The sequence below is a fragment of the Protopterus annectens genome, chromosome 7.part0 (genome assembly GCF_019279795.1).
Source record: "Protopterus annectens isolate FY-2018-M chromosome 7.part0, PAN1.0, whole genome shotgun sequence".
NCBI lineage: Eukaryota > Metazoa > Chordata > Ceratodontiformes > Protopteridae > Protopterus > Protopterus annectens.
This window is the reverse complement of record NC_056739.1, coordinates 1,688,094,298-1,688,120,284: the sequence shown is the minus strand read 5'-3', so window position 1 is coordinate 1,688,120,284 and position 25,987 is coordinate 1,688,094,298. Positions and strand designations below refer to the sequence as shown.

Here is a 25,987-nt window from a genome sequence, read left to right as displayed (position 1 = left end):
CCCCATCCCCAGCAAGGAAGCCACGGTGAAGAACTTCTCAAAAGCAAACTTCACACTTCTCAAAAGCAAACTTCACACTTCTCAAAACCGAGGTGGAATCCTTCAAAGCCCCCGGGCCAGTGGAAAATACGGCCCAAACCGCAGAATCCTTTACAAACGCTTTCTATGGACACCTACAGGAATGCATGGATCGTGCTATCCCAAATAAAACCAAGACTCATTCCTCCAAAGGCAGGAGACCTGTCTGGTGGATCCCAGCCATAAATAAGCTATACAACAGAAGGAGGAAGCTACTACATGATAGAGCAAAATCCCAAAAAGGGAAGGCATCTCTGATCAGTACTAGCAAGAAACTACGATCCCTCATAAAATCATCTAAGGCCAGCTTCGAATGAAAAATTGCACAAGATGCTAAAGATAATCACAAGGCCTTCTTTAGTTATGTCAGGAACCTGGGTGGCAACTCCCAGATATGCTCGGAGTTAGTTCAAAATGACAAAAAAATACACTGAATCCACAGACATTGCCAACATCCTGGCAGACAGGTTCAGTGCAAACTTCTCCCCCCCTTCCCCCCCAAAAGAGCAAATGTCTATCCCAACAGAGTGTAGCTTCCCTGACATCACAGATGCACAGGTGAGATCTGCCCTCTCCAAAGCAAAAAACACAGCATCAATGGGACCGGACGGTTTCCCGGGCTGCGTCTTACACAAACTCCAAGAAGAACTGAACCCTCACATAAAGTCACAGTTCAATCTCAGCCTTACTACAGGAGATATGTACCCAAGGAATGGCGTACAGCAACAGTGGTCCCACTCCACAAAGGTGGTGCCACAACGGACCCCGGAAACTATCGCCCTATAAGTCTGGTCTGCAAAGCTATGGAGCGTATCATCATGAAACTCATAAACAAAGACATTGGGAACCTCCAAACACTGGATCCTACCCAATTCGGCTTTCTTAAGGGCAGATCTTGCCTCTTGAACCTAGTCGACTTCTTTGAAACAGTCATCAAGGCCATAGATGAAGGGAAGGTAGTCCACACAGCCTACCTGGACTTCGCAAAAGCCTTCGACACAAAACCTCACTCGGGCATCATAAATAAGCTCACCAGCTTAAATATCAACCCCCTATGTCACAAGATGGGTTGCAAACTGGCTCAGGGATAGAACCCACATGGTCAGAATTGCAGGTGCCATGTCAGACTCTAAACCAGTTACAAGTGGCGTCCCACAAGGCTCAGTCCTGGGACCTCTCTTGTTTGGTATATATTTCTCTGAGGTACAGGCTAACATGGGAGGACTATGGCTGACCAAGTTCGCAGATGACTGCAAACTGGGTGCCATAATCGACTCGCCGACTGACACAAGCATCCTCCAAAAGGGTCTCACAGAGACAGATAACTGGTGCCAGAGCCATGGCCAAAAGCTAAATGCCAAAAAGTGCATAGTCATCCCCTTTGGGCAAAACAAAGTGCCCACAAATTACCACACAGGTGGTAATCCATTAAGTACCGAAGAAGTAATTAGGGATTTGGGGACCCAAGTAGATAGCAATCTCTCCTTTGACAATCTCGTTTCCAAAGTTTTTAGAAAGACCTTCTATATAGCCCACCTTATCACGAAAGGGTTCACATCTAGATCAAGAGAGGTCATTGTGCCCCTCTACTCATCACTCATCAAGCCCATAATTGAATACAATGCCCCATTTGGGATGTACCTTACCCGACACCTGCAGCAACTGGAAAGACCCCAAAAGTATCTCACCAATAGGATCAAGGGACTCAAACAGATGCCCTACGCAGTTAGGCTAAAGAAACTCCAGCTCTACTCAGTTGCTTACCGCCTACTCAAAGGTGATCTGTGCCTGATGTATAAAGCCTTGTCCAACTCAGAATTAATGGACATGTTCCACCTCAGGAAATCCAAATCCCTTAGAGCTACACACTCCAGGGACTTAAACCTCATCACAGAAATAAATAGGGCATGCTGGAGGGGCAGATTCATATCCCAGAGGCTCCCCTCACTCTGGAACAAAATCCCAGTCCATGTTAGGCAGAGTCCCTCAATGACCCTCTTCAAGAGAAATCTTGACGAGTGGATGGGAGATCATAGGTTTACCCCTGGGATCTCTTCTGTGTCCCTACTAGACAGAGGCACAGTAAACTAACCTCAAAAGGGCTATCTTCTGTGACTACTATACAGAGGCACAGTCAACTAATCTAAAAGGGTGGCGAAAGCCAAACACACTCTGGCTAGGCTTATAAATGCCCTAGGACAGATAGCCTAGTATCAACCTATGAACCTATAAACTGGCCGTGTGTGTGAGTGAGCGATGCAGATGAACTGCCGTGACAGGGCTGTCCACCCAGCATTGTAAACCTTGGCTCAAGATGATTATCTCTGTTGAAGTGACTCCCTGACCCCATGTGCAAAATTGGAAAAAAGGAGTTGAGGATGGAGGATGCTTTTTGTTCTGGTCTCCCAAGCTATGCTACGTCATTGGATGTGTAGTCAAATTGAGTAATGCAAGGAACATGCTTTCTCTCCTAGCCCAGCACATGATTCCATGATGTGCACTGTTGTGATGCATGTGTTCCGCCAACACAGGCAAAGAAAAAAAATAACCAAATTGAGGAGAGTAGAAGTCACTATTAGTCATTGCAGAAGACGTCATCAGTTCAGATAATAGGTGGCTTTATATCTAACACGTGTACCTGTGGTGTAAATGGAAAATGGATCATTATTCCCTGAAAATTTTGAGCACTGCTGCTAAAATGTGTTCTGAAGTATTTGATCTGCTATCAGTTTTCATTTATTCCTCAGCAGTTGGGTTCGGATCCAATTCTGCTGTTATTTTCAGCTTGTGACCACTAGCAAACTCTCAAGCTCCTCCCTTATCCATAATGTTCTACCCCCTAACATACCTCAGATCTCATTTGCTACCTTTGCATTCAGACATAGTTGCTGTGAGCTCACAAGCTTAGTGTTCGCAATTAGAGATAAGTTGTATTATTATTTCTCTAATTACTTTTTTTGATAGTTTATGTATTTCCTCCCTTAATACACTTCAGTGTAATTTTTTTTACCATTGCTAGCAAATTGTTTTTTTTTTTTCTTTAACTATCCCCTTTTACATGGTAGTGTAGTTTTTGATACCATTGTTGGTATCGCCTTTCCTTTTCCTTTTATAGCTTAAAAGAAAAATTAGTTTTTCTCCTGTTTACATGTCTGAAAAATCATCTGGTTTTAAAGTGTCAGAAGTGCGGTCATAAGTTACCGCTGCCTGATGCTCACACCTTGTGTGTTTATTGTCTAGTCCCTGAGCATCTTATGTAAATCTTTTAATCCTAGGGCTATTGTGGACCAGAGGAACAAGCTAATTTTAAAAGACTTGCTTTCTTCCACCTTCTTAGAGGCTTTGAGTCTCAACCCCCCCCCCCCCCAAATATGTGTCTAAGGAACAGTCCAGAAAGCCTTCAGATCTGTCGGGCTCTTCCACCCTATCCTTGTATGTAATGGTGGCGCCTCCAAAGAAGAACTATAAAAACTCAAATCCGACGACTGCTCCTTCACTGAAGCTGGCGTCAGACACAAAATCGGCTTCTTCAGGTCATGGATTATCTTATCTGAAATCTTTACCTAGGACCAGATATTCTCCCTTCATTGATTCGGTACCCTCTCGGGTCCCATCTCCATATTTAGAATCTCGCCGGCATTCCAGGTCTCCCCTCTTTGGCCTCATCATCTCGTTCCTCCAGAAGTCTGACCAAAGCAGATGGGATAGAATGATGAGGAAATTTCTCTCTGTGCAGATTCAGATGGGAGTTCTTCTGACTCCTACCCCTTCAGGTCAGGAAGCCCTTCACAGTTCTACACCAACAGTCTCTGCTGCTTCTCCGTTCCCACTCTTGGTTTCAGAATCCTTGGATCCAAGGTTTCCAAAACTGTCCAGATTAGAGCTGAAGATCATAGTATCTTCAGCTTTGAGGCCTCCTTTGAGTGCAGCGGCTCAGAGTGCGTTGGAGCTGGACGACTTGGATCCGATGCATCCCTGTCCGATCTGAGGTTTTAGAGTCAACTCCAAAGTAATCGGAGCCATCTCTGCCCCTCAGAAATTCAGCATTAGATAGCTCTGCTCCTACCTGCCTTGGGTGGACTGCCTTCAGGGAGGGGGCAGCCGAATGAGTGGAAGCTTGGCTTCTCAGCTCTATCGACTTCCTTCTTCCCGGGACATTGTGCTTTCACAGTAGTGGAGAGAGTTTTCTACTTCTGCAAAATGAATGGATCCTCCCCACTCAGCTCTCCTTTCTAGAATCCCGTATGTGTCTGCACCTTGAGCACTATCACTCTACTTCACACGGACAGCCAAACCAAAATCTCCAGGCTACTCAGCAGGGTATTACCATTTCTTCCCGTACTTCTCCAGTGTATCTCACCAAAGAAGTCCCTAGGAAGAGCAAGAGCAAGTGCAAGTGGAGGCACTTAGACTCCCCTCAGGGAGTTGTTCACTGAAGATATCAATTTTGATGAGGGGGAAGGGTCCCAAAGATCACCACCCGATGACATCTCATTTGGAGATATACTAGAGATCCTTAGGGGTGTTTGTTGATAACACTTTGGCCTTTGAGTCTCGCCTGTCTACCTCCTGGTTGACTCTGCCCACTGACAAGCTCATTGACCTGATCTTGAGGTGGGCATGGAAGGAACCAGACATGGTTGAGCAGATCCCCTAGAGACCAGACTGGATTTTGGCATCACCGTTAGGAAGGGAATTTTGAAGCAAGGGAGTACTGGTAGATGCCATTGTCATGGCAGCAGCCACCAAGAAGGAACTCGTGGAACAGAGTTCTACTGTCTGTCCCCCTAACAGGGAGTCAAGAGCATTGGACAGATTTGGGAAGCATGTTTATGCTATGCTTCAGTGACATTTGCACTCAGATCGCTGAATTATTTGGCAAACTTCACTAGATTGCATAGGAATTTGATTAAGGATCTCTCCAAATCCCTCACTGGGATCAGTATTTCTGAAGCTCAGACTTCTGTGACCTCACATTTGGCTACCTTACAGTCAATTACTAATGCAACCATGAGGCTCATTTCTCATGAGGCTGAAGGTTCCTCAAGGGCAGTGGGTTCAAACATTTCCATTAGGTGGCATGCCTGGATGTGCTTGTGTGACTTTGCAGCATCCTTCAAGTCTTCCTTTGTCAATGCACTTTTTGATAGAACATCTTTATTTGGCCCTAAGGTAAAAGGCGCACACTCCAGATGCAAGTTCAGAAAGTCCCTGGGTGATTTCCAAGATTCACATGGAGATAGTTCTCCCAGGGGCAGAGGGGGGAGCTCAAAGGCAAGACTCCACCTGTGCAGCAGAGGATGCCTCACAGAATCTCGGGTCCAGATATTCCTTAATTGACAAGACCCTACCACTGCTCCTGAAAGGAGGCCTGATTGTCAGTCTTTGGAGGCAGTCAGGGGTCATTTATTCTTGCATCACAGAGCCTGGCTAGACATTTGATACATGGGTGCAGAGGAGTATTTCCAGTGGTTATATAATTCACTTTTCCCTACCACCTCCGCCTGTATGCAAAATTCCCAATGTAACGCAGAGTCAGAAGAAAGCAGCAGCACTAGAATTAGAGAAACTGTTAGAAAAAAGTCATCCAAGAGGTCCCACCAGACCAGATAGAATCTGGAACTTACTCAAGATTCTTTTTAGTGCCAAAGAAAACGGGACTGGAAACCAATTTTAGATCTCAGCAATTTGAACAAGTCAGTTCAGTACACAAAGTTCCATATGGTCACACAGTTCAGTCCATTTTGCCTTTCTTGCACAAGGTCGTTTGGATGTGCTCAGTAGACCTTCAGTGTCCATACTATCATATAAAAATGAAAAGGTGATCCAGATAGTAACTGCACTTCTGGCTGGGATTACAAGTTCAGAACACTGCCCTTTGACATCACCACAGTCCCCAGGGTGTTCACCAAATGCATGGCAGTGGTGGTAGCTCACTTGGACTGCCGGGATTGCAAGCGTTTCATAACCACTCTGACCACACATCTACTGATAAGAGCTCAAGACCAGGTACTCCAGACTTGCCCATATTGGGGATTACCATAAATTCTCATAAATCTTAGTTAGAACCATCTCAGACATTGAAATTCATAGGAACATTTTTCAACACTTTATCCGTGACAACCTCTCTACCTATTCGAAGAGTACAGATGATCCGATTCCAGTTCAGAAAGGTAATTCACAATTCCTTAATTTCAATCTGATTGGATTCTACAAGCCTTGGGATGAAAGTCTGCGATGATGGTTCTAGTTTTCCTAGCAAGATTTCATATAAGGATTCTCAGTGGATGCTACCAATTCTCACTGGTCCATTCTTCACCAGCATGCATCCACTCAGATAAGAATTACCCAAATATGCATAAGTTATCTTTTGTGGTGGATCCGCTAGATTCATGTTCTACAAGGCTGTCCCTTCACTCTTCCTCAACCCAAGGCTAATAATAACCACAGACACGTCCCAGATTGGGTGAGGAGAACTTCATGGGAAAAACAGTCCAAGGCACATGGTCCCTTGAAGAGGCCAATATGGATATCAAGGTCCTAGAAATGAGAGCAGTGCTGTTAGGGTTACCAGCATTCCAAGACTATCTCCATTTCGGGACAGTTACGATTCAAACAGACAATATGTCTCTGGTTTGGTACATCAACAAGCAGGGAGGAACCAGATCTAACCCATTGTGTTGAGAAGCTGTCAGAGTTTGGCTGTGGGCGAACTCTTCCAACCAATTTCTGATTGCAAAGCACATCCCAGGAAAATACGACATAACAGACAAGTTGAACATATCTAATCTACTACCTCATTAGTGGTCCCTGAAGGAAGTGTCAGAAATAGTTTTTAGCCAGTGGGGTCAGCCATGCTGTGACCTATTTGCATCTCCCCTGAACAACAAGTGCAGCAGGTTCTTTGCCCTAATCCTCCCTGCCGGGGGAATCACCGAGAGATGATCTATTATACAATTGGCCCCGTCTCCTCTATGCTTATCTTACAACTTCCTTAATCCCCAAATTTCTCCAAAAGCTTCCTGGTTGAAGAGCAAAGTCATCCTCATTGCCCCTTTACTGGGCTTGACAAATTTGTTTTCCCCCTTCTTTGACCTCATCATTTCTACCATCCTTGGATTCTGGATCCAATTCCAGACCTTCTGTCTCTCCAGACCAGAAAGATTCACATGAATAGCTCAAACCTAAAGCTGACTGCATATTTTCTCCACTTCTGTTCATAGCCAGACAGCATGTGCTGTATTCACCTGTTCGTCATATACTTTTGTCTTCCCACAAAGCTTCCACAAGTAAACTTTACAGAAGTAAATGGAAGAGATTTGTTTTTTGGGTGCAGCAGAAACATATTGACCTTTTTTCAGCACCAGTGCATAGTGTCTTTGAATTTTTTAGAAACAATTTTCAGTGATGGAACCAGTTCTTCAACTATTTGGGTACAACTAGTTGCTTTTTCTAATTTTCATATTGGGGTTTGAAAACTCCTCCTTGGCTTAATATAACCTTTGTAAGGCTTTTTTGAGAGGTACCCTTGTTTTTGAGACCCTCCTTATAAGGATCCAGCTCCACCTTGGGACTTTTGATTTTACAGTCCTTAATTAATTCCCCCTTTTAACCAGCTGCTAAATGTAAGCTAAAAGTTTTGACCTGAAAAACTATATTTTTGGTAGCCATCACCTCTGCTAGAAGACTGTCAAAACTTAAAAGTATTGTCCTCTATATCTCCTGACTTAGTATTTCATAAGGGTAAGGTGTCTGTATGAACCAGTCCTTCCTTCCTTCCTAAGGTGGTGTCAGAATCAGACATCAACCAATCTATTAATTTTCCAGTTTTCTTTCCAAATGATACAAAGGTGAATATGTGTTACACTTACAGGACGTTCATAGGCAATTGCGTTTTTACTTACATAGAACAAGAAATTTCAGAAAAACAGATCAGTTGTGTTTCCTTTGCGGATTCCAAATTAGGCAAGCTGGTCACAAAGGCAACCTTAAATGACAGATTGTATGTCCTTTGTAACAAATTGGGCCTTTCCTTACCAAAACCTTTGAAAGCCTATTCAGCCAGATCCATGGCAGTGTCATCAGCATTTTTATCCAGAGCTTCCATGGATGTTATATGTGCGGCTGATACTTGGAGTAATCCACATGACTTTATTGCTCATTACAAATTGGGTCTTGAGGGGAAGAGCAGCATTCGGCTCAACTGTGCTCAGGAATGTCCTTCCTTAGAGTCCTCCTGGGATTTCAGGTAGCTGGGACTTTGTCCCAATTCTTGAGGAATGAATGAAAATTGACATCATCAGTTATGTACTCACCATAATGCTCCATCTGTGTTGTCCAATTTCACTCTTCCTCAACTCCACTTCCACCAACCCCCTGCTTTTGAACTAATGACGTTTGTAAGACTAAGACCTTGTTAGGGAACCACTGTTCCTTATGTTAAACTCCAGTTATGGATTTCTGTTACCAGAATGCTAATATTTCTTTTGATACTATAAGCCAGCAGACAAGGTCTGAGGTATGTTAGGGGATAGAGCATTATGGGTAAGGGAGGAGCTCATGAGTTTGTTAGTGGCCATGAGCTGATAACGGCCGAGTTGGATCCGAGGGTCGGTTCTGAACCAAGTTGTTGAGAAAGAATGAAAATGGACAACACAGATGAAACATTATGGTGAGTACATAACTTTTTTTATGACCATAAGTGGTACACTAGGTTGCTTATCCTTCATATGCCATTTAATATGCAAGTCATTAATATAATTGTACAGTCAGAAAGATATCTTTGAACTTTTGTGCATGTTTAAAACTGCTAGAATTTTGTTCTTGTTTTAATATATGTATTTTTAACTGTCAGGCCTCAAGAAAGACTCCCAGAAAAAAATCGCAAATGTTTCTTAATCCTGAAGATCAAAAATCACCAAAGAAAATGCTAAATATCCCACGCAAAGTTCAGGAAAAGTTTGAAAAGCCCCCATTAAGAGACTTACTCACACAAGAAACGGTAATCTGCACACCAGAGAAAACATGCCCAGTCTTGTCCCCCCTCAGGAGGAGTGAGCGGCTTATTCTGAGAACCCCAGTGAAAGGTTGTTCACCAATGGAGAAGTTGTCTCCCATCTCGGCTAAACCCATGCCACAGCAAGCATTACCTTTTCCAGGAAAAGAGTTATCATTCAAGTCTCCTGTAATGACTAGAAAATTTGCAACACCCCAGAAGCCTTTTTTGTTCTCATCTGTGAATAACTTTTCACAAGTTGCTGAAGAACATGGTGAAGGTATTTCATTTGCTACATCCACTGAATGCCTGCCATTCATATCACCTTCAAGGAGAAGTAAACGTTTAGCATTAGCATCACCTCTAAAGGCCTCACCAGGAGAGAATACAGCCCCAGAGATCAAAGATGAGTACTTTGGAACTGGCATGTTGCTACATACACCAAAGAAAGAACCATTGCCATTGCATTGTGGTAGGAGTGACTCTCTTGCAATGTCTACACCTCAGAAGAGCTCTCCTTCTATGAGGAAATTTACATCTCTTTCAGATGATGCATCAAATTCACCACCCTTGCAGACTCTGTCTAAAAATCATCTTGAAAGTCATAGTCCTAAAACTCCAACAGAGATTCCTTTAGCGGCTGCGTATATACCTGCAAAAGCTAGAACCAAAATCCCTGTTAAACCTCATGTATATGAAGAACCCTTTTCTGTACGGAGTACACCAACTAGAATCTGCAAGTTTCAGAAATATGTCAGTCCCTCTGATTCTAGAAGGAAGACCCCGCATGACAGTTATGTTTTACAGAGGCCAGAAACTACATTTGTGAGCCCTTCAAAGAAAAATGGATCTTGCTCTTCACCATCAAAGACATCGAATAAATCCACTGTGGTATCTCCAAAAACTGCTTTCTCTCCTCAAAGAACTCCAGAAGGAGCAGAGTTTTCATTCAGCAATGTTGACACGTATACTGACAAAAGCTGTGAAAAATATTCTTCAGAATCGCAGATGCCATCACAGTGCTCAAGAATTGAGAATGAGCAGTTTGCTTCTACCAATGTTTCTGAAACCATTAAATTGATGCTTGACAAGAATGAGAGCGTAATGTCTAAATCTCCAGGAAAACTGGTGCTGTTAAAGTCATTTAATGAATCTTTGCAAACGGACGCAGAAGGAAGGGAAACAAATTCTTCATTGATTACTAGGAAAGAAAGTTGTGTTGAAACTCAGGAATTTTCCCAAGAAAATATTTCCACTTTTAAAGGAATATCTTCTGAGTGTATATCACACGGTAGTAGTCAGAAAAATTTCAAAAGTGAGAGTTTATCTAAGATAGAAAGTTCACTTGCCTCACAGCACATTTCTCCTTTGACAGAAAGTGCAAACATTTGTCAAAGTTCTTTACAGATTTCTTTAATTTTAGAAAGGATAAATCAGGCTTTAAACAGCTCAGCCACTAACGAGTCCCTTTCTTCTAGCAGCTCCAGTACAGAAGAAGAAAATGCTGGCATATCTCAAGTTTTATCAGCTGAAGGAACTGGATTAAAAATGAAACTTCCCTTCAGCAATAAGCAGTCTGGTTCAGATGTCACTGCTCCTGAATCTTCAACATCCTCATCTTGTGTAGATCCTAAAGAATCAAACTCTCCTTTGTCATATTATAAGTTCAGATCAACTCCAAGTAGGAAAAAACGCGTGGCTACTGTCTGCACAGGCACACCTGAAAGTCATCTAACAATATCCACTTCCAAATTTTCACATACTCCACAAAACAAAGTAGGAGCAATCATGCCCACTATACCAACTTATGAAGTTGAACTAGAGATGCAGGCTTCTGGATTGCCGAAACTTAAATTTAAAAAAAAATATTGTAACAAAGCATTAGACTTTGGTGCAACACATTTAACAAAAAGTAAGCAATCTGATGTGCAGCTGAACAAGAAAGAAAATGAAAATGTGTTTGGTGAAAGTAATGCAGGTTGGTGCTCAAGGCATGCTGCTAAAGAAAGTGGACAGAAATCACCTTGTTTTCATTCAGCTCAAAGCACTCCTGCAAGAGGTACACCTGGTAAGGGAGCTATGCAAACATACATATGCCAGTCTTACACCCCAACAAGATGTGCATCTTCTCCATCGCAGGTGGATGTGAACATTCCTTGGACGCCTTCACCACAACACAAAAGCAAGGTGACACCAGACACCATCAAAAATTGGCCAAGAAAGAAAAAAGCTACAGATTCGGGTGGAGGACATGGGAAAAATGACAACAAAGACTGCCTTGGTGGAATATTAAGTGAAGAAGGAGCCAGACATACTGATAGCTGCAGCAGGAAGATGGCACTTGCTGACACAGAACTGGAAGGGATATACAGACTAGAAGATCAGTCTCCAGTGTATGAGTATGAAACAAAAACTGAAAGCTCTTCAAGTTACTGTTGTGGACTGATGAGAACAGGGAGGCAAGAATGTAGTACATGTCACACCACTATAGAAAACTCTGAAGCAAAGGATAAAAACCTACATCTTGGTAGTTCAGATGTAGATTTTGCTTCAGGTGTCTTAACTAAACCTAGTGTACTCCATAAAATGAAACCTCTGTCTCCTTATTGCAGTGCACCTGCATCTCTGAGCAAGCCTGCACCAAGTAAGTTTTCATCAAGAGATGATGAAAAGGATGCATTTGTAACAGGAAATAAATGTACACCAGATGGGTCATCTTCAGCAGTTGTTGACATGCCAGGTAAATTTTAGAGGATGCTTTATTTCAATTTTATTTAAATGTATAATTTTCATTTATTTAGTGTGCATTTTAGTATCTGCTTTTTCTCTGTTGAAAAATACTTGTAAGATGCGAACATCCGAAGAGCTGCTTTAAGGCCATCACATTCTTTTTATGCAATATAATCTGAAAGACTTGCACCAGCTTATCAGCACTTGTAACATTTTGAACAGTTTTCTTCAGCAGTAGTTAGAGGGGATACCCCAACATCCCTAAAGGAGTAGTCCCCACCTATTTGTTTATTTTATTTTATTTTACATTTGTTAACCAAGATTGTCTGACTGAGCAAAAACCCTTTTTCAGCAGAGGCCCGGGGAGAAAAGCTCCAAAACATAGTTACAAAAAATATAACCGTTACACTGTTAACATTATAATCATTCATAATAAAACTTGTAGAACAGTTCTCATATATATGCAGTTACAATTTTCTATAAAAATGTTATGAAGAATACTACAGCAGAAGGAAAGGAGATAGTGTTAGGTAAAAAATGATGAAGTAGACTAGTTTAAGTTATAAATGTTTTAGTTTAGAGGCAAAAAAATGATGGTAAGGCAGAGGAAGTTAGGTTTGTTATTTAGTGAAGGTATAATGTTAAGTTGTCCATCTCGCCTTCATTTTTGCTGTTTGGGTTTGGAGCCGATCCTCCGCTCCGACTCTGCCATCTTCTATAGCTCGAGAGCTGTTTACTGGTTCGAGGCTACCCCTTATCCCAGATTGCCCACCGTCAGTTACCCAGATCTTGTTTGCCGCTTCAGCTGTGAGGTTGCTTCGTTACTGGCTTAGGCTTAGTATTTTTCTATTATAATTGTTTATTCTTAAAAATTTATCAAGTTTTTGTCTAGATATAGTACATTATCCCTTATCGCTTTCTTGTAGCTTTGTTGGCCGTCGCTCCATAACTCGCAGGCCTTCTGTTTCCCCTGAACTCGTTTAAATTAGAGAGTTCTCCGTCCCCCCCCCCCACCCCCACCCTGGGACAGCCGTTTAAATTAGAGGCTGTCCTTTCTGTTCCTTAACTGTAAAAAAAAAAAAAAAAAGACTGTTTGTTTCTTAGTTTAGTAGTATAACATTTTCTTATTGTTATAGTGGTTCTTTAGTTTGTTGTTGTTAGGAAAATGTCTAAAGATACCAAGGTATCTGGCTTCAAAAAGTGTGACTCATGCTGTCAGAAAGTCTCTGACAGATGGGCACACTAGTGTGTATTGTTTGGGCGCTGTTCACCTGCAGGACTCCTGTTCTGTATGTCACGCTTTTAGTCCAAGGGTCCTGCAGGAGCGCAAAAACAAATTAATCCTTCGGGATTATTGAAGCCTCATGATTCTCCGGCTAAAAGTACTCAAGCGATATCCCCTAAGTCTGTCAAGCCGTCGGCTCCACCTTCAGAGCCGACTCTGTTACTTGAACAACCAAGTATGTCGGTGCCAGCTGGCACTGACAAGGCATCTTCTCCGTCGGCTCCATCTGCTATTTCAGAGCCATAAGAGACTGAGGTCTCTGTCCATGGAGCCCATCCACCCGGCACCTTAGTCACCCTTGTTACAGAGTGAACGTAGCCATCATTCTTCCCACTCCTCTAGATTATCGTATCATGATATGGAGAGAGAGTAGTAAGTAGGTTGCTTAAGTCACAGGCACTGGCAATATTACTGTCCAGCCCACCTTAGCAGGTATCGGCTCCAACTGCCTCTATTTCCGTTCCTCCTCCGACTACATTTAGCTCGGAGCCGGAGACCATGGATCTGCAGGTAGTAGAACCGTCGGCGCCGATCATCATCTCTCCTTCGGTTCCGACGTCGGCTCTGATTGCCTCAATTGTACCTTCTATCGAGGGATCTGGGCTCCGGGGCTCTCTGGGTCTGCTCCGAGGGGGGGGGGGTGGCAGCGGACCCTTGTCCGACCCCGTTCTCCCCCTTGGAGCTTTGGCGCAGGTGAGCTCGGCTCCAACATCGGCCTTGGAGCTGTCACCCTCAGCACAGAGAAGGACTCCTGTCTCTTTAGAGCAGGAGCCTTCTCTGCCTAGAGGTCGGGAAGCCTTCGAGGTCATGCGGAGTGTGCTGTCCCCCTAAACAGCTCTGCTGCCAGCTCCATCGGCTCCACCCCCCCATGGTGTCTTTTCCAACCTCTACTCCTCCTCCAGACCCCAAGCGTAGGGAACCTATGCCCCAAGACACCCCAGTGGGTAATCCCTCTTCTTCTGAAGCCTCCCCTGATCACTCGGAAGAGCCTGCCCGGAAGAAGAAGTGCAAGAGGAAGCACATGGACTCCCCTGAGTCTGTCACCTCAGATACAGACATGGATGAATCGGAAAGGTCCTCAAGGTCCCCCTCTGAAGAGGTTTCCTTTTCGGACATCCTTGAAATGCTTAGAGGGGGGGACAGGACTTCCCTAGCCCCTACCGAGGACGAGTCTGTATACCTGGACCCATTTGGTTCCCAACCTTCCACCTCCTGGGTATCTCCTCCTTTCGATCCACTCATGTCTGTAGTGGCCCGAAAGGCTTGGTCAGCTCCAGATTCTGTGGAACCTACTCTGAGGAGACCAAACAAATTTATTACAGCCCCCCAGGACAAACAATTCCTCTCCAAAGGTGTGCCCGTTGATGCCATGGTGGTAGCAGCAGCCACCAAGAAAGAGTTAGCAGAAACCTCTTCATCTGTTCATCCTCCAAACAGAGTCTCAGACGATGGACAGATATGGAAAGCGAATGTTTGCTTCAGTGACCTTTTCAATGAGGTCCCTGAACTATCTATGCCATTTTACACGTCTTCAAAGGGATCTCCTGAAAGAGCTTGGAGATGCCCTTCAAGATCCTACAGCTGAGGGAGTATCAGCCAAATTAGCTTCTCAGCTTGTGACTCCTAATTCCAGTCAACTTTTCCATGAGGCTGATTTCCAATGCAGCCGATGGAGCGAGCAGAGATGCAGGGACAGGTGTGGCTCTCAGGAGACATGCTTGGATGCGGCTGTGTCAGTTTGCGGAGCCCTTTTGAGCGTCCTTCACCAATACTCCCTTTGATGGCTCCTTTCTCTTTGGACCTCAGGTGAAAGACAAGTTGACCAGGTGTGAGCAGGAAGGCAAGACTCTCTCTGCTGTGGGAGTCCGTTTTTCCACCCCTTCCAGACCTTATCCCAAGGGTTAGAAGAGTGGAAAGATGTGGTTCCGAAAATCCCAGGGACCCTTGCCTGACACACGTGGTGATTTTTCCCCCAGGGGCAGAGGGGGAAACAACAATAACAGACGCCGCCCTCGTGGCAGAGGGGTACCGCAAAACCAGGATGACAGAGAAACCTTCTCTGCCAAGCCCTTCCAGCATCCCTAAAGGGTTGCCCGGCTGCTCACCTCTGGAGGCAGTCGGGGGAAGACTTTCGCTGTACCCAAAAGCCTGGCAAAATATAACAAGAGACAGATGGGTACTATCCATTATATCTGGAGGTTACAAAATTCCCTTCCATCAATCCCCCATAGAATCAAAAAAGTCCATCCCAGATGTCACACCCAGTCTAAGGGATCAAGCAGTCACAGAAGTTTCAAGACTGCTAGAAAAAAGAGCCATTCAAGAAGTCCCCGCAGACCAACTAGGATCTGGAACGTACTCAGGATTCTTTTTAGTACCAAAAAAGACAGGGGACTGGAGACCAATACTGGATCTCAGCAGATTAAACAAATCTGTACAAAAAGAAAAGTTCCGAATGGTGACACTGCAGTCCATTTTCCCTTTCCTGTGTCAGGACATTTGGATGTGCTCGATAGATCTTCAGGACACGTACTACCATATCAAGATGGACAGACGCTCCAGGAGAGTTCTTCACTTCTGGGTAGGGGCCAGTCATTACCAGTTCAGAGCTCTGCCCTTTGGTCTCACCTCAGCCCCCAGGGTGTTCACCAAGTGTATAGCAGTAGTCACGGCTCACCTGAGGCGTCAAGGATTCCAGGTGTTTCCCTATCTAGACGACTGGCTCCTGACTGCTACCACCAGGCATCAATTCTTAGAGGCACGGGGATTATACAATCACATTATGCACTTAACAATGCATTACAGTAAATTTCGAAAAATCTGCCTTGTTGCCCTGTCAGTCTGTCACATACATAGGAGCAGAATTAAACACAAAAGAAATATTTGCAAGATTACCACAGGAAAGAGTTTTCACTATTCATCAACAAGTGTTAATTCTAATGCAGAGCAAAAGGATTCAAGTCAGATATGTCCTCCAAGCTCTCTAGGCTCCATGGTAGCTGCCATTCTTCTTGTCCCATTAGCGCGTTTCCACATGAGAATCCTTCAGTGGCTTCTTTTCACGCAGTGGTCTTTCCAGGAGCTACCCATGTCTCACATGATCCTGATCACAGAAATATGCAAAAGGCACCTTTCTTGGTGGATGGTCTCCCCACTAGTGATTCAGGGCAGACCTTTCATACAACCCCCTCCGGTAGCCACAGTGACCACGGACGCCTCCCTGATATGGTGGAGGGGCATTATCTAGGCAGGACAGTCCAAGGCACTTGGCAACCTCGCGAGTACCATCTGCATATCAATGTCCTAGAAGTGAGAGCAGTGCTCCTAGCGTTGCAATCCCTTGAAGACTCTCTTCCTTCCGGGACCATTGCAATCCAAACAGACGTGTCAGTGGTGTGGTACATCAACAAACACGGCCGGACCAGGTCTTACCCCTTGTGTCGAGAAGCATTCAGACTGTGGCAATGGGCGATTTCCTCCCAACGTTTTCTGATAGCAACGCATATCCCTGGGAAATCCAACGTCATAACGGACAGGCTCAGCAGAGCTATCCTCATGCCTCACGAGTGGTCTCTGAATCAGGAAGTTGCGGATCTTATCTTCCGCAAATGGAGACAGCCTTGCTGCGATCTGTTTGCCACTCCTCTCAACAACAAATGGAGCAGCTACTTCTCCCTACTTCCTCTTCCAGGTCGTATACCCAGAGATGCTCTAGTCCACTATTGGCCTCAGGGACTCCATTACGCTTTTCCCCTAATACCAAGACTCGTACAGAAAGCAAAATTGTTGCGTTGCAAAATGATCCTCATTGCCCCATATTAGCCTCGACAGATATGGTTCCCGTTCCTGCATCTCCACCTTCTGGATCAACTGTGGATTCTGGACCCGGTTCCAGATCTTCTGATTCATCAATCAGGTGGGTTGCACCAGTCACTTCAGACTCTCCAACCTTAGCCAGGCTTTCCAGTATCTCCCCAGCAGTCCATGATATTATTGATGTTATGTAGTCCAATCTCACCTACATTCTTACTCGCGGGTTCGGAGCCGAATATCGGCTCCGACTTGGCCAACTTTTATTTACTAGCTCGAAGTCTGTCATTGGCTGGGCCAAGCCAGTATCCCATGCTGCACTGCTTCATAACCCCAGATCTCATTTGCTGCTTGTGTAGCTAGGACGTGGTCTCGCTTGGCTGTGGCTAAGTACCTTCTTTTTTCAATTTCTCTTGAGAAATTTGCTAGTTGTTCAACCACAAAAGCTATTTTGATAGCTATTTTTCTTGTTGCTTGTTTGTAGAGTTTTTTGTTTGTGTAGTTGGTATCCCTATCTGTTCCGGTGGGCTAGGCCCATTTTACTTAGAGGACCTAGTCCTCCTTTCTGTGTGTAGTGCTCAGTTTCCTTTTGTGGAAGACTTCTGTTAGTGTATATTTGGATAAATGTGTTCTGCTTAATATTAAGTAGTGTGTTGTGAGTTAGTAAAGAACCGTTTTACTTGGAGGTTCTTTGGTTGCCTTGTGTGTCTGATCAGTAGTTTCCCGCCTTTACTGTTTTTCCGGCTAGGTTGTTTTCAATGGTCTGCTTGTGTAAGATGTCTAAGGATCAGAAAGAACATAAACCTTCCGGTTTTGAAAAATGTTCCAAGTGTAGTTACAAAATGTCCATTACGGATGGGCATTCCATATGTGTTTACTGCCTAGGAGCTATTTATTTGCAAGAGTCTTGTAGCTTCTGTCACGCCTTCAGTCCAAGGGTGCTCCAGGAGAGGAAAAATAAACTAATATTGAAGGAACTCGTAAAACCTTCGTTTGAGGAGTCTTTAGACTTGACTTCTAGTTCTCAGTCCAAGTCTAAAGCTTCGAAGGCGAAGAAGAGATCTCCGGCTCCATCTGTCTCCTCGGAGCCCCCGGAGAAAATTTCTAAACTTGACTCTGCCTTCTCGGCTCCTCTGTCCTCGGGGCCGCAGGAGGTATCTGTAGTACTGGAATTGGCGTAGGCTCCTATTTTACTGGAACCCATTCGGAGCCGGTCGCCCAGTGTTAGGCATGGTTCTCCTGAGAGGAGATCCCAGTCTCCCACCCTGTCCTCCAAATCCTCCAGGCTTTCTGATTTGGATGTCGATAGGGTGGTACAGAGGCTCCTGCAGTCGCCGGTGTTGGCAAAATTATTCTCGGCTCTGACCCAGTCGGCTCCGGAGTCCATCCCGATGCTTGTGTCGATGGTTCCTCCTCCGAGCACTTCCTTGTATTCGGAGCCGGAGTGCTCCGCTCCGAGTGATGTTCCTGCGCTGGCTCCGATACCCCTCAAGGGTTTAACGGTGCTGACGGCTCCGACCCAGTCGGCTCTATCCACAGGGTTTGGCACTCGGGTTTCCTCAGTCGGGCCCGAGGGGGATACTTCGGGACACCTGTCTGTTCCGAGCCTCTGTCTTGGCGCATCGGCTCAGGGGACCCCGGTCATGGCCTCAGAGGCCAGTCGGTCCTCGGATTCAGGGGGACCCGCCTTCGAGGCCATGCGGAGTGCACTGGCCAGATCGTCAGTTACATCACCCGGATCGGTCATTCTGTCCCCTTCCACCCTGGCTAGAGCCTCTGACGCCCCCCTATCCGTAGATGGCAGAGCCCAAAGGTCTGGGGATACCCCCATGAGTGGTCCCTAACTTTCTGAGGGCCTCTCAGAGTCTGTGCCTGAGGAGCCCCCTAGAAAGAAGTTGTGCAAGAGGAAGCACATCGACTCCCAGGACGAGTCTCTCACTTCTGATACCGACCTCGAGGAGTCTGAGGGGTCCCCCAGGTCATCCTGTGATGGCGTCTCTTTCTCCAACATCCTGGAGATATTGAGACAGAGAGGCGACTGGCCATCCAAAACCCCTTCTGAGGAGGAGTCAGTATTCCTCAAGGCCTTTGGTGCTTGATCCTCCGCCTCCTGGGTGTCTCCACCCTTCGACGAGCTGTTGGATTTAATTTGTCGAAGGGTGTGGGAGAATCCTAATTCAGTTGAACCTGTACCCCAAAGGCCCAATAAGTTTCTTTCTGCCCCCCCGTGGAAAGAGTTTCTGTCCAAAGGGGTTTCTGTAGATGCCATGGTGGTGGCAGCAGCCACACAGCAGGAAGTAGCCGAGTCTTCTTCCTCCGTCCATCCTCCTAACAAGGAGTCTAGGAGCATGGACCGGTACGGGAAGCGTACCCTCTCGTCAGCGACCTTCACCCTACAGTCACTGAACTACCTCTGTCATTTTACTCAGCTCCATAGAGATCTCCTCAAGGAGTTAGGAGATACTCTAGCGGGTAACGTACCTGAGGCGATGGCGCACACTGTTAACGCCCAGGTGTCTACCCTCAATTCTGTTGTCAACTCGTCCATGAGGCTCATATATGCAGCCGAGGGGGCGAGTAGGGCAGCCAGTTCGGGAGTAGCCCTCAGGAGGCAAACCTGGATGCGCCTGTGTCATTTCGCGGAGGCCTTCAAGTCTTCCTTCACTGACGTGCCTTTTGATGGGTCCTCGCTCTTTGGGACCAAAGTGAAAGACACCCTCACCAGATGCGAGCAAGAGGGAAAGACCCTGTCTGCCATAGGGGTCCGTTTTTCCCTTCCCTCGAGACCTTACCCCAAGGCTCAGAGGGGAGGGAAGATGTGGTTCAAGAAATCGCAGAAGTTTTTCCTGGCTGCACAAGGTGAGTCCCCCTAGAGAGGCAGAGGAGGGGGAGGTTATTCTGGAAGACGCCGCTCTAGAGGCAGAGGAGACCCCCGCAACTCGGTAGACCGTGATTCCTTTTGCGGTTCTTCCTACCATCTTTCCTGATGTGTTGCCCGACTGTGCTATTCCGGAGCCAGTCAGGGGCCCCATATCGTTGTACCCGGAAGCCTGGGAAAGCATCACCCAGGATCAATGGGTATTACGAATAGTTTCCGGAGGTTACGCCATCCCCTTTTCGTCAGACCCCCCTCCAGTCAGGAGAATCCCGGACATTCCACCCAGTCAAAAGGGATCACGCAGCGTTAGAGGTTTCAAAGCTGCTAAAGAAGGGAGTCATCCAACGTGTCCCCTCAGACCAAATCGGATTAGGGACTTACTCAAGACTCTTTTTGGTGCCGAAAAGAACAGGGGACCTTAGACCCATTCTAGATCTCAGCAGATTAAACCACTACGTTCTGAAGTCCAAGTTCCGAATGGTCACCCTTCACTCCATTTTTCCGTTGCTGGAAAAAGAAGTATGGATGTGCTCCATCGACCTCAAGGATGTTTAATATCATAGCAAAATTGACAGAGCATCCAGGAGTCACCTACGCTTCCGGCTGGGAGCCAGTCATTTTCAGTTTCATGCCCTGCCCTTTGGTCTCACCACAGCCCCCAGGGTGTTCACTAAGTGTTTGGCGGTGGTGACAGCTCACCTGAGACGTCAAGGATTCCAAGTGTTTCCATACCTGGATGACTGGCTCCTCACCGCCCCCACCAGTCTTCTACTCATCCGAGCCAGGGACGCTACCATTACCCTCTGTCAACGACTAGGAATAACATTGAACTGGGAAAAATCTGCCTTGCTGCCCTCACAGCGTGTCACATTTATAGGCACAGAGCTAGACACCGTTCAAATGCGGGCCTTCTTGCCGCATGACAGGATCAGAGTATTACCAAATCAGGTTCACGCTTTATTACCCCTCAGGAAAGTACAGGAGAGATGGGTTCTTCAGCTTCTGGGCACCATGGCAGCTACCATTATGTTAGTGCCTCTAGCGAGATTACACATGCGGCTTCTTCAATGGCTTCTCTTTGCCCAATGGTCTCTCCAAAAACTCCCCCTTTCCCACCAGATCCTACTCACGGACCGATGCAAACAAGATCTCGGTTGGTGGCTGTGCTCCACCAATCTGGATGAGGGGAAACTGTTTGTTCCTCCATCACCTGTCGCCACGGTGACCACAGACTCCTCCCAGATGGGGTGGGGGGGGCATTATCTTGGCAAGACGGTTCAAGGCACGTGGCAAGATCACGAGGTACATCTGCACATCAATGTCTTAGAGATGAGAGTGGTGTTACTGGCGTTGCGGGCACTTCAGAGCTCTCTTCCTCTGGGGACGATTGCAATACACTCGGACAACATGTCCGTTGTGTGGTATCTAAACAAACAAGGAGGAACCAGATCGTACCCCCTGTGCAGAGAGGCCATGCGAGTGTGGCAGTGGGCAGTGTCTTCCCAACGTTTTCTAGTGGCAACGCACATTCCGAGGAAGGCCAGTGTGATAGCAGACAGGCTGAGCAGAGCTATTCTGATGCCTTACGAGTGGTCCCTGAACCGTCTGGTTGCGGAACAGATTTTCAGCAGGTGGGGTCAGCCTTGCTGCGATCTTTTTGCCAATCGACTCAATGCCAAATGCAGCAACTACTTCACCCTGATCCCCCCACAGGGAGAGTCACCCCAGGGACTCTCTAGTCCACGATTGGCCCTCCAGTCTGCTCTATGCTTTCCCTCCGCTTCCTCTGTTACCAAGATTGATTCAGAAAGCCATATCCTTGGGAAGCAAGATGATTCTAATTGCCCCACACTGGCCTTGCCAGGTCTGGTTCTCCTTTCTCCATCCATTCGCTGTGGACAGTCCCTGGATTCTGGACCCAGTACTGGACCTACTGACACATGCCGGGACAGTTCCATCCCTCCCTGCGGACCCTCAGGTTGACAGCCTGGCTACTGCACTTCCATCGTTAGTCAGACTTCATCGTTTTTCACCTGAGGTGGTGCACATTTTATCCTCTTCTTATAAGTCTTCGACTAGGAAGATTTATTCCAGTAAATGGAAGAGATTCTCTATTTGGGCTCATGCCCAAGGAATTGACCCTACAACAGCCCCAATTGCTGCTGTTTTGGATTTCTTGTCCATGCTCTTTCAGCAGGGCTCTGCGGCTATTTCAAACTTTCATACCTCCTATGAGCCTTCCCGTATGGCTCATAAACTCTGTAAGGCCTTTCTAAAGGGCACCTTATTACTCCGGCCTCCTGTGTCAGAACCTATCATGCCCTGGGATCTAAACTTTGTTTTGCAAGCCCTTACTTCTCCACCTTTCGAGCCGGCTGCCACCTGTGAATTAAAGTTTTTGTCCTGGAAGACAGCTTTTCTAATAGCCATCACATCAGCCAGATGGGTTTCAGAGATTCAAGCTCTCTCCATCAAACCCCCGTATTTAATTTTTCATAAGGATATAGTTTTTCTTAGACCTAATCCGTCCTTCCTTCCCAAGGTAACATCTACTGTGAATCTCAATCAGTCTATTGAGCTGCCAGTGTTTTTCCTTCAATTCTCGAACAAGGCAGAGTTTAGATTTCATCAACTGTGGATGTGCACAGACAATTACGATTCTATCTACACAGGACCAAACACCTACGAAAATCTGACCAATTGTTTGTTTCCTTTTCAGAAAATAGAGTGGGTTCCCCTATTTCCAAGGTTATCATTTCCAGATGGATTTCAAATTGTATTTCCTTTATTTATTCTTCAGCGGGAAAAAATCTACTGTTCCCCGTCAAAGCTCACTCTACTAGGGCTGTTTCTGCATCTATGGCGTACCATGCCAGACTATCTTTGGATGATATTTGTGCTGCAGCCACGTGGGCTTCCCTGCACACCTTTATTACTCATTACAAACTGGACGTCGCTTCTAGGGGCCGGGCTTCCTTTGGTTCCACAGTCCTCAGGAGTGTCTTCCTTTGAGCCTCCCAGGATAGAGGTGCTGGGGACGCTGTCCCACGAGTAAGAATGTAGGCGATATTGGACTACATAATATCATGAAGTTATGTACTCACCATGACATTCGATGTATGTAGTCCATCTCGCCTCACATTCTTACGTACCCTCCCACCTGCCCCCTTCCTGGAGGATCTGGAGGTTGGGATTGGTGCTAGAGTACCCTTCAATGGTAGTTTGATTTTTCTTATTCCCCTTGATAGTGTCCTACCTTATTGGATTGTTGTTATGCATGAGGTGTGATTGTTGGATTCGCAGCAAACTAGATCTGGGGTTATGGAGCGGTGCAGCATGGGATACCGGCTTGGCCCAGCCAATGAGAGACTTCGAGCTAGTAAATAAAAGTTGGCCGAGTCGGAGCCAGTATTCAGTTCTGAACCCGCGTGTAAGAATGTGAGGCAAGATGGACTGCATACATCGAACGTTATGGTGAGTACATAACTTCTTGTTTCCTCACATAAGTCTACTACGAGGAAAATCTATGCTAATAAATGGAAACTGTTTTCTTACTGGGCAGAATCTAGAAATTCGGATCCTTTCTCAGCCCCTGTCCCTGAAATTCTTGAATTTCTAGCACAACTTTTTCAGTGTGGTGCGGCTTCTGCTACCTTTAGAGTACAGCTAGCTGCCATTTCTAATTTTCATATCGATATGTTTAATTCTAGCATATTCTCTCATAAGCTCTGCAAGGCCTTTGAGAGGAACATCTCTTCTTAGACCCCCAGTTAGAGATCCTCCTCCTCCTTGGATCTCAATTTAGTTTTAGCTTCCTTAATTTTGCCTCCCTTTGAGCCGGCAGTATCATGTTCCTCAAAATTTCTTTCTTGGAAGACACTTTTTCTGGTTGCTATCACTTCAGCTAGACGTGTCTCAGAACTTCAAGCACTATGTGTTCGCCCTCCTTACCTGGTGTTTCACAAGGACAGAGTTTCTCTGAGGACCAATCCATCCTTTATTCCTAAAGTCTGCTCAGAGAACAATTTAAATCAATCCATAGATCTCCCAGTTTTCTTTCCCAATCACAGCAACAAGGCAGAATACAAGCTCCACCAACTGGATGTGCACAGACAATTGCGTTTTTACCTCCATAGAACTAAGAAAGTTAGACCAGTTATTTCTTTCTTATGCTTTCAACAAACAAGGTCTTCCATTTTCTAAGATGACCTTATCCAGATGGTTATCTGATACTATTGCCTTTATTTATCAATTATGAAATAGAGCTACCAGCTAAACCAAAAGGTCATTCTACTAGAGCATTAGCCACCTCTGTAGCCTTTCAGTCTAGGTTGCCCATAGACTCAATCTGTGCAGCTGCCACTTGGGCAGACCCTCATACTTTTATCTCTCATTACAAGGTGAATATGGTCTCCCAGAGCAGAGCTTCCTTTGGTTCTACTGTTCTGAAGAATCTGTTCCAATGAGCCACCTGGGATTTTAGGCGCTAGGGACGCTGTCCCAAACAGTAAGAACGAAGGCGAGCTGGACAACTTGACATAAAAAAGTTATGTACCCACCATAACGTTCCATGTTAGTTGTCTTCATCTCGCCTTCCTTCTTGCGTCCCTCCCTCCTTCCCCCTTCCTAGAGGATTGAGAGGGAGATCCTTTTGTTTTCACTGGCTGAGTATCTTTTATTACTTTACATGCCAGGTAATTTATGACTCTTTCCTTGTTTAGTTGTATTGGACAACCAGTTTTTAGGTAACTGGTTACTCTGCTTATGTCTAGTGTGCGCAAACGCGATCTGGGTAGCTGACGCTGGGCATTCTGGGATAAGGGGTAGCCTTGAGCCAGTAAACAGCTCTCGAGCTCTATAAGATGGCCGAGTCGGAGCCGAGGATTGGCTCCGAACCCAAACAGCAAGAAGGAAGGTGAGATGAAGACAACTAACATGGAATGTTATAGTAGGTGCATAACTTCTTTTTCAAGGAGGCTGAGAACAGGTACAAATCCAGTGACTTTTTAAGTACTCTTTAGTGGCTAGTTTGAATACTTTAGGATGTGAAAGTGATCTAACTTCTTGGAGTTTGTTCCAATCAGCAGAGGGATGGTAGCTGTATTTAATAGCTCCTATTTTGGACTTGGGCTTGTAAATTTGTAAAAGGTCTTGGGTGGAGCTCCTGAGTAGTCTGGATGGGACATAGTGGGAGATTATGGTGCCTAGTGCTGGACAGCAGGATGGTGAATAAATAATGGAGTGTATAATTTGAAGCTGAGAGATGAGTAGGAAGTGTGGTAGTTCAAGCTAGTTTAGATGTTTGAGTGAGATTTGTAGGTTTGTTGTGCAGCAAATATGGCTATTTTGTGATATATTGATTTGAGTTTGCTAAGTAAGGTGGAGTTAAGATTTGTGAGTATTTGGTAGCAGTATGTTACTCATGGCAAAAGATAAGCATGTGTGATTGTAGTTGTAGATTCAGGGGTTAGGAATTTTTTATTTCTGTAGAGAAGTCATAGTTTTTGATGGGTTTTCCTGATACAGTTATTTATATGGAGGTCAAATTTTAGCTGATCATCAATAGTTACTCCAAGGGGTTTAGTACTAGAGTCAGCAACTATGAGAGTGTGATTTAGTGATTTTATTTGATGCTTTTCGTTTTCTGGGTATAAAAAGTTATGTCTATATCATTTCATGAAGTCTTATTTCCTTCACTGTACCTGTTGTCAGAAAATCAGCAGGTGAGATGAGCATAATTGGTAATTCCATCGATTCTGCTTTATACTCTTACTATTATAGGTGGTTTGGGAGCATTGCTAAAATTCATGGCAACCCACAAATGCTATAGTTAAATACTGTAAGTAATGCTAGAAAATGCTTTATTTCTAACTAATTTGCATCATTTGACAGTTGCAGCATAATATTGTCACATTTGTCCTTGCATGGTTCAAAACCTGAGAACTACAGTTGCATGCTAGCTACTAAGCTTGCATTTCCTAATTTTATCACACTACATAATTTAATAAAAAATAATGCTTTTACACTTTCTTTTCTGATTTTCTGTACAAAGTAGTCTGATTTATAATGTTTATTCAAAAATACCAATGAAACCAGTCTGAAATTTGCATTACTTGTGCTGAATCTGGTGCAGCCCAGAAAAATACTCTTTGTCTCATGTTCATAGGATCATAGGGGTATACTAGGCTAATGGCCACCAGGGCCTTTATAA

General features: G+C 45.2%; 1 protein-coding gene across 1 annotated transcript in view; it reads left to right on the top strand.

Moving 5' to 3' along the window:
* Positions 1 to 25,987, top strand: part of TICRR (TOPBP1 interacting checkpoint and replication regulator) — a 3,405,639-nt gene that overhangs the window by 3,013,960 nt on the left and 365,692 nt on the right. The window contains exon 22 of the mRNA XM_044078205.1: positions 8,933 to 11,813. Coding sequence (XP_043934140.1) covers positions 8,933 to 11,813 — 2,881 coding nt within the window. The remainder of the gene's footprint in view (positions 1 to 8,932; positions 11,814 to 25,987) is intronic.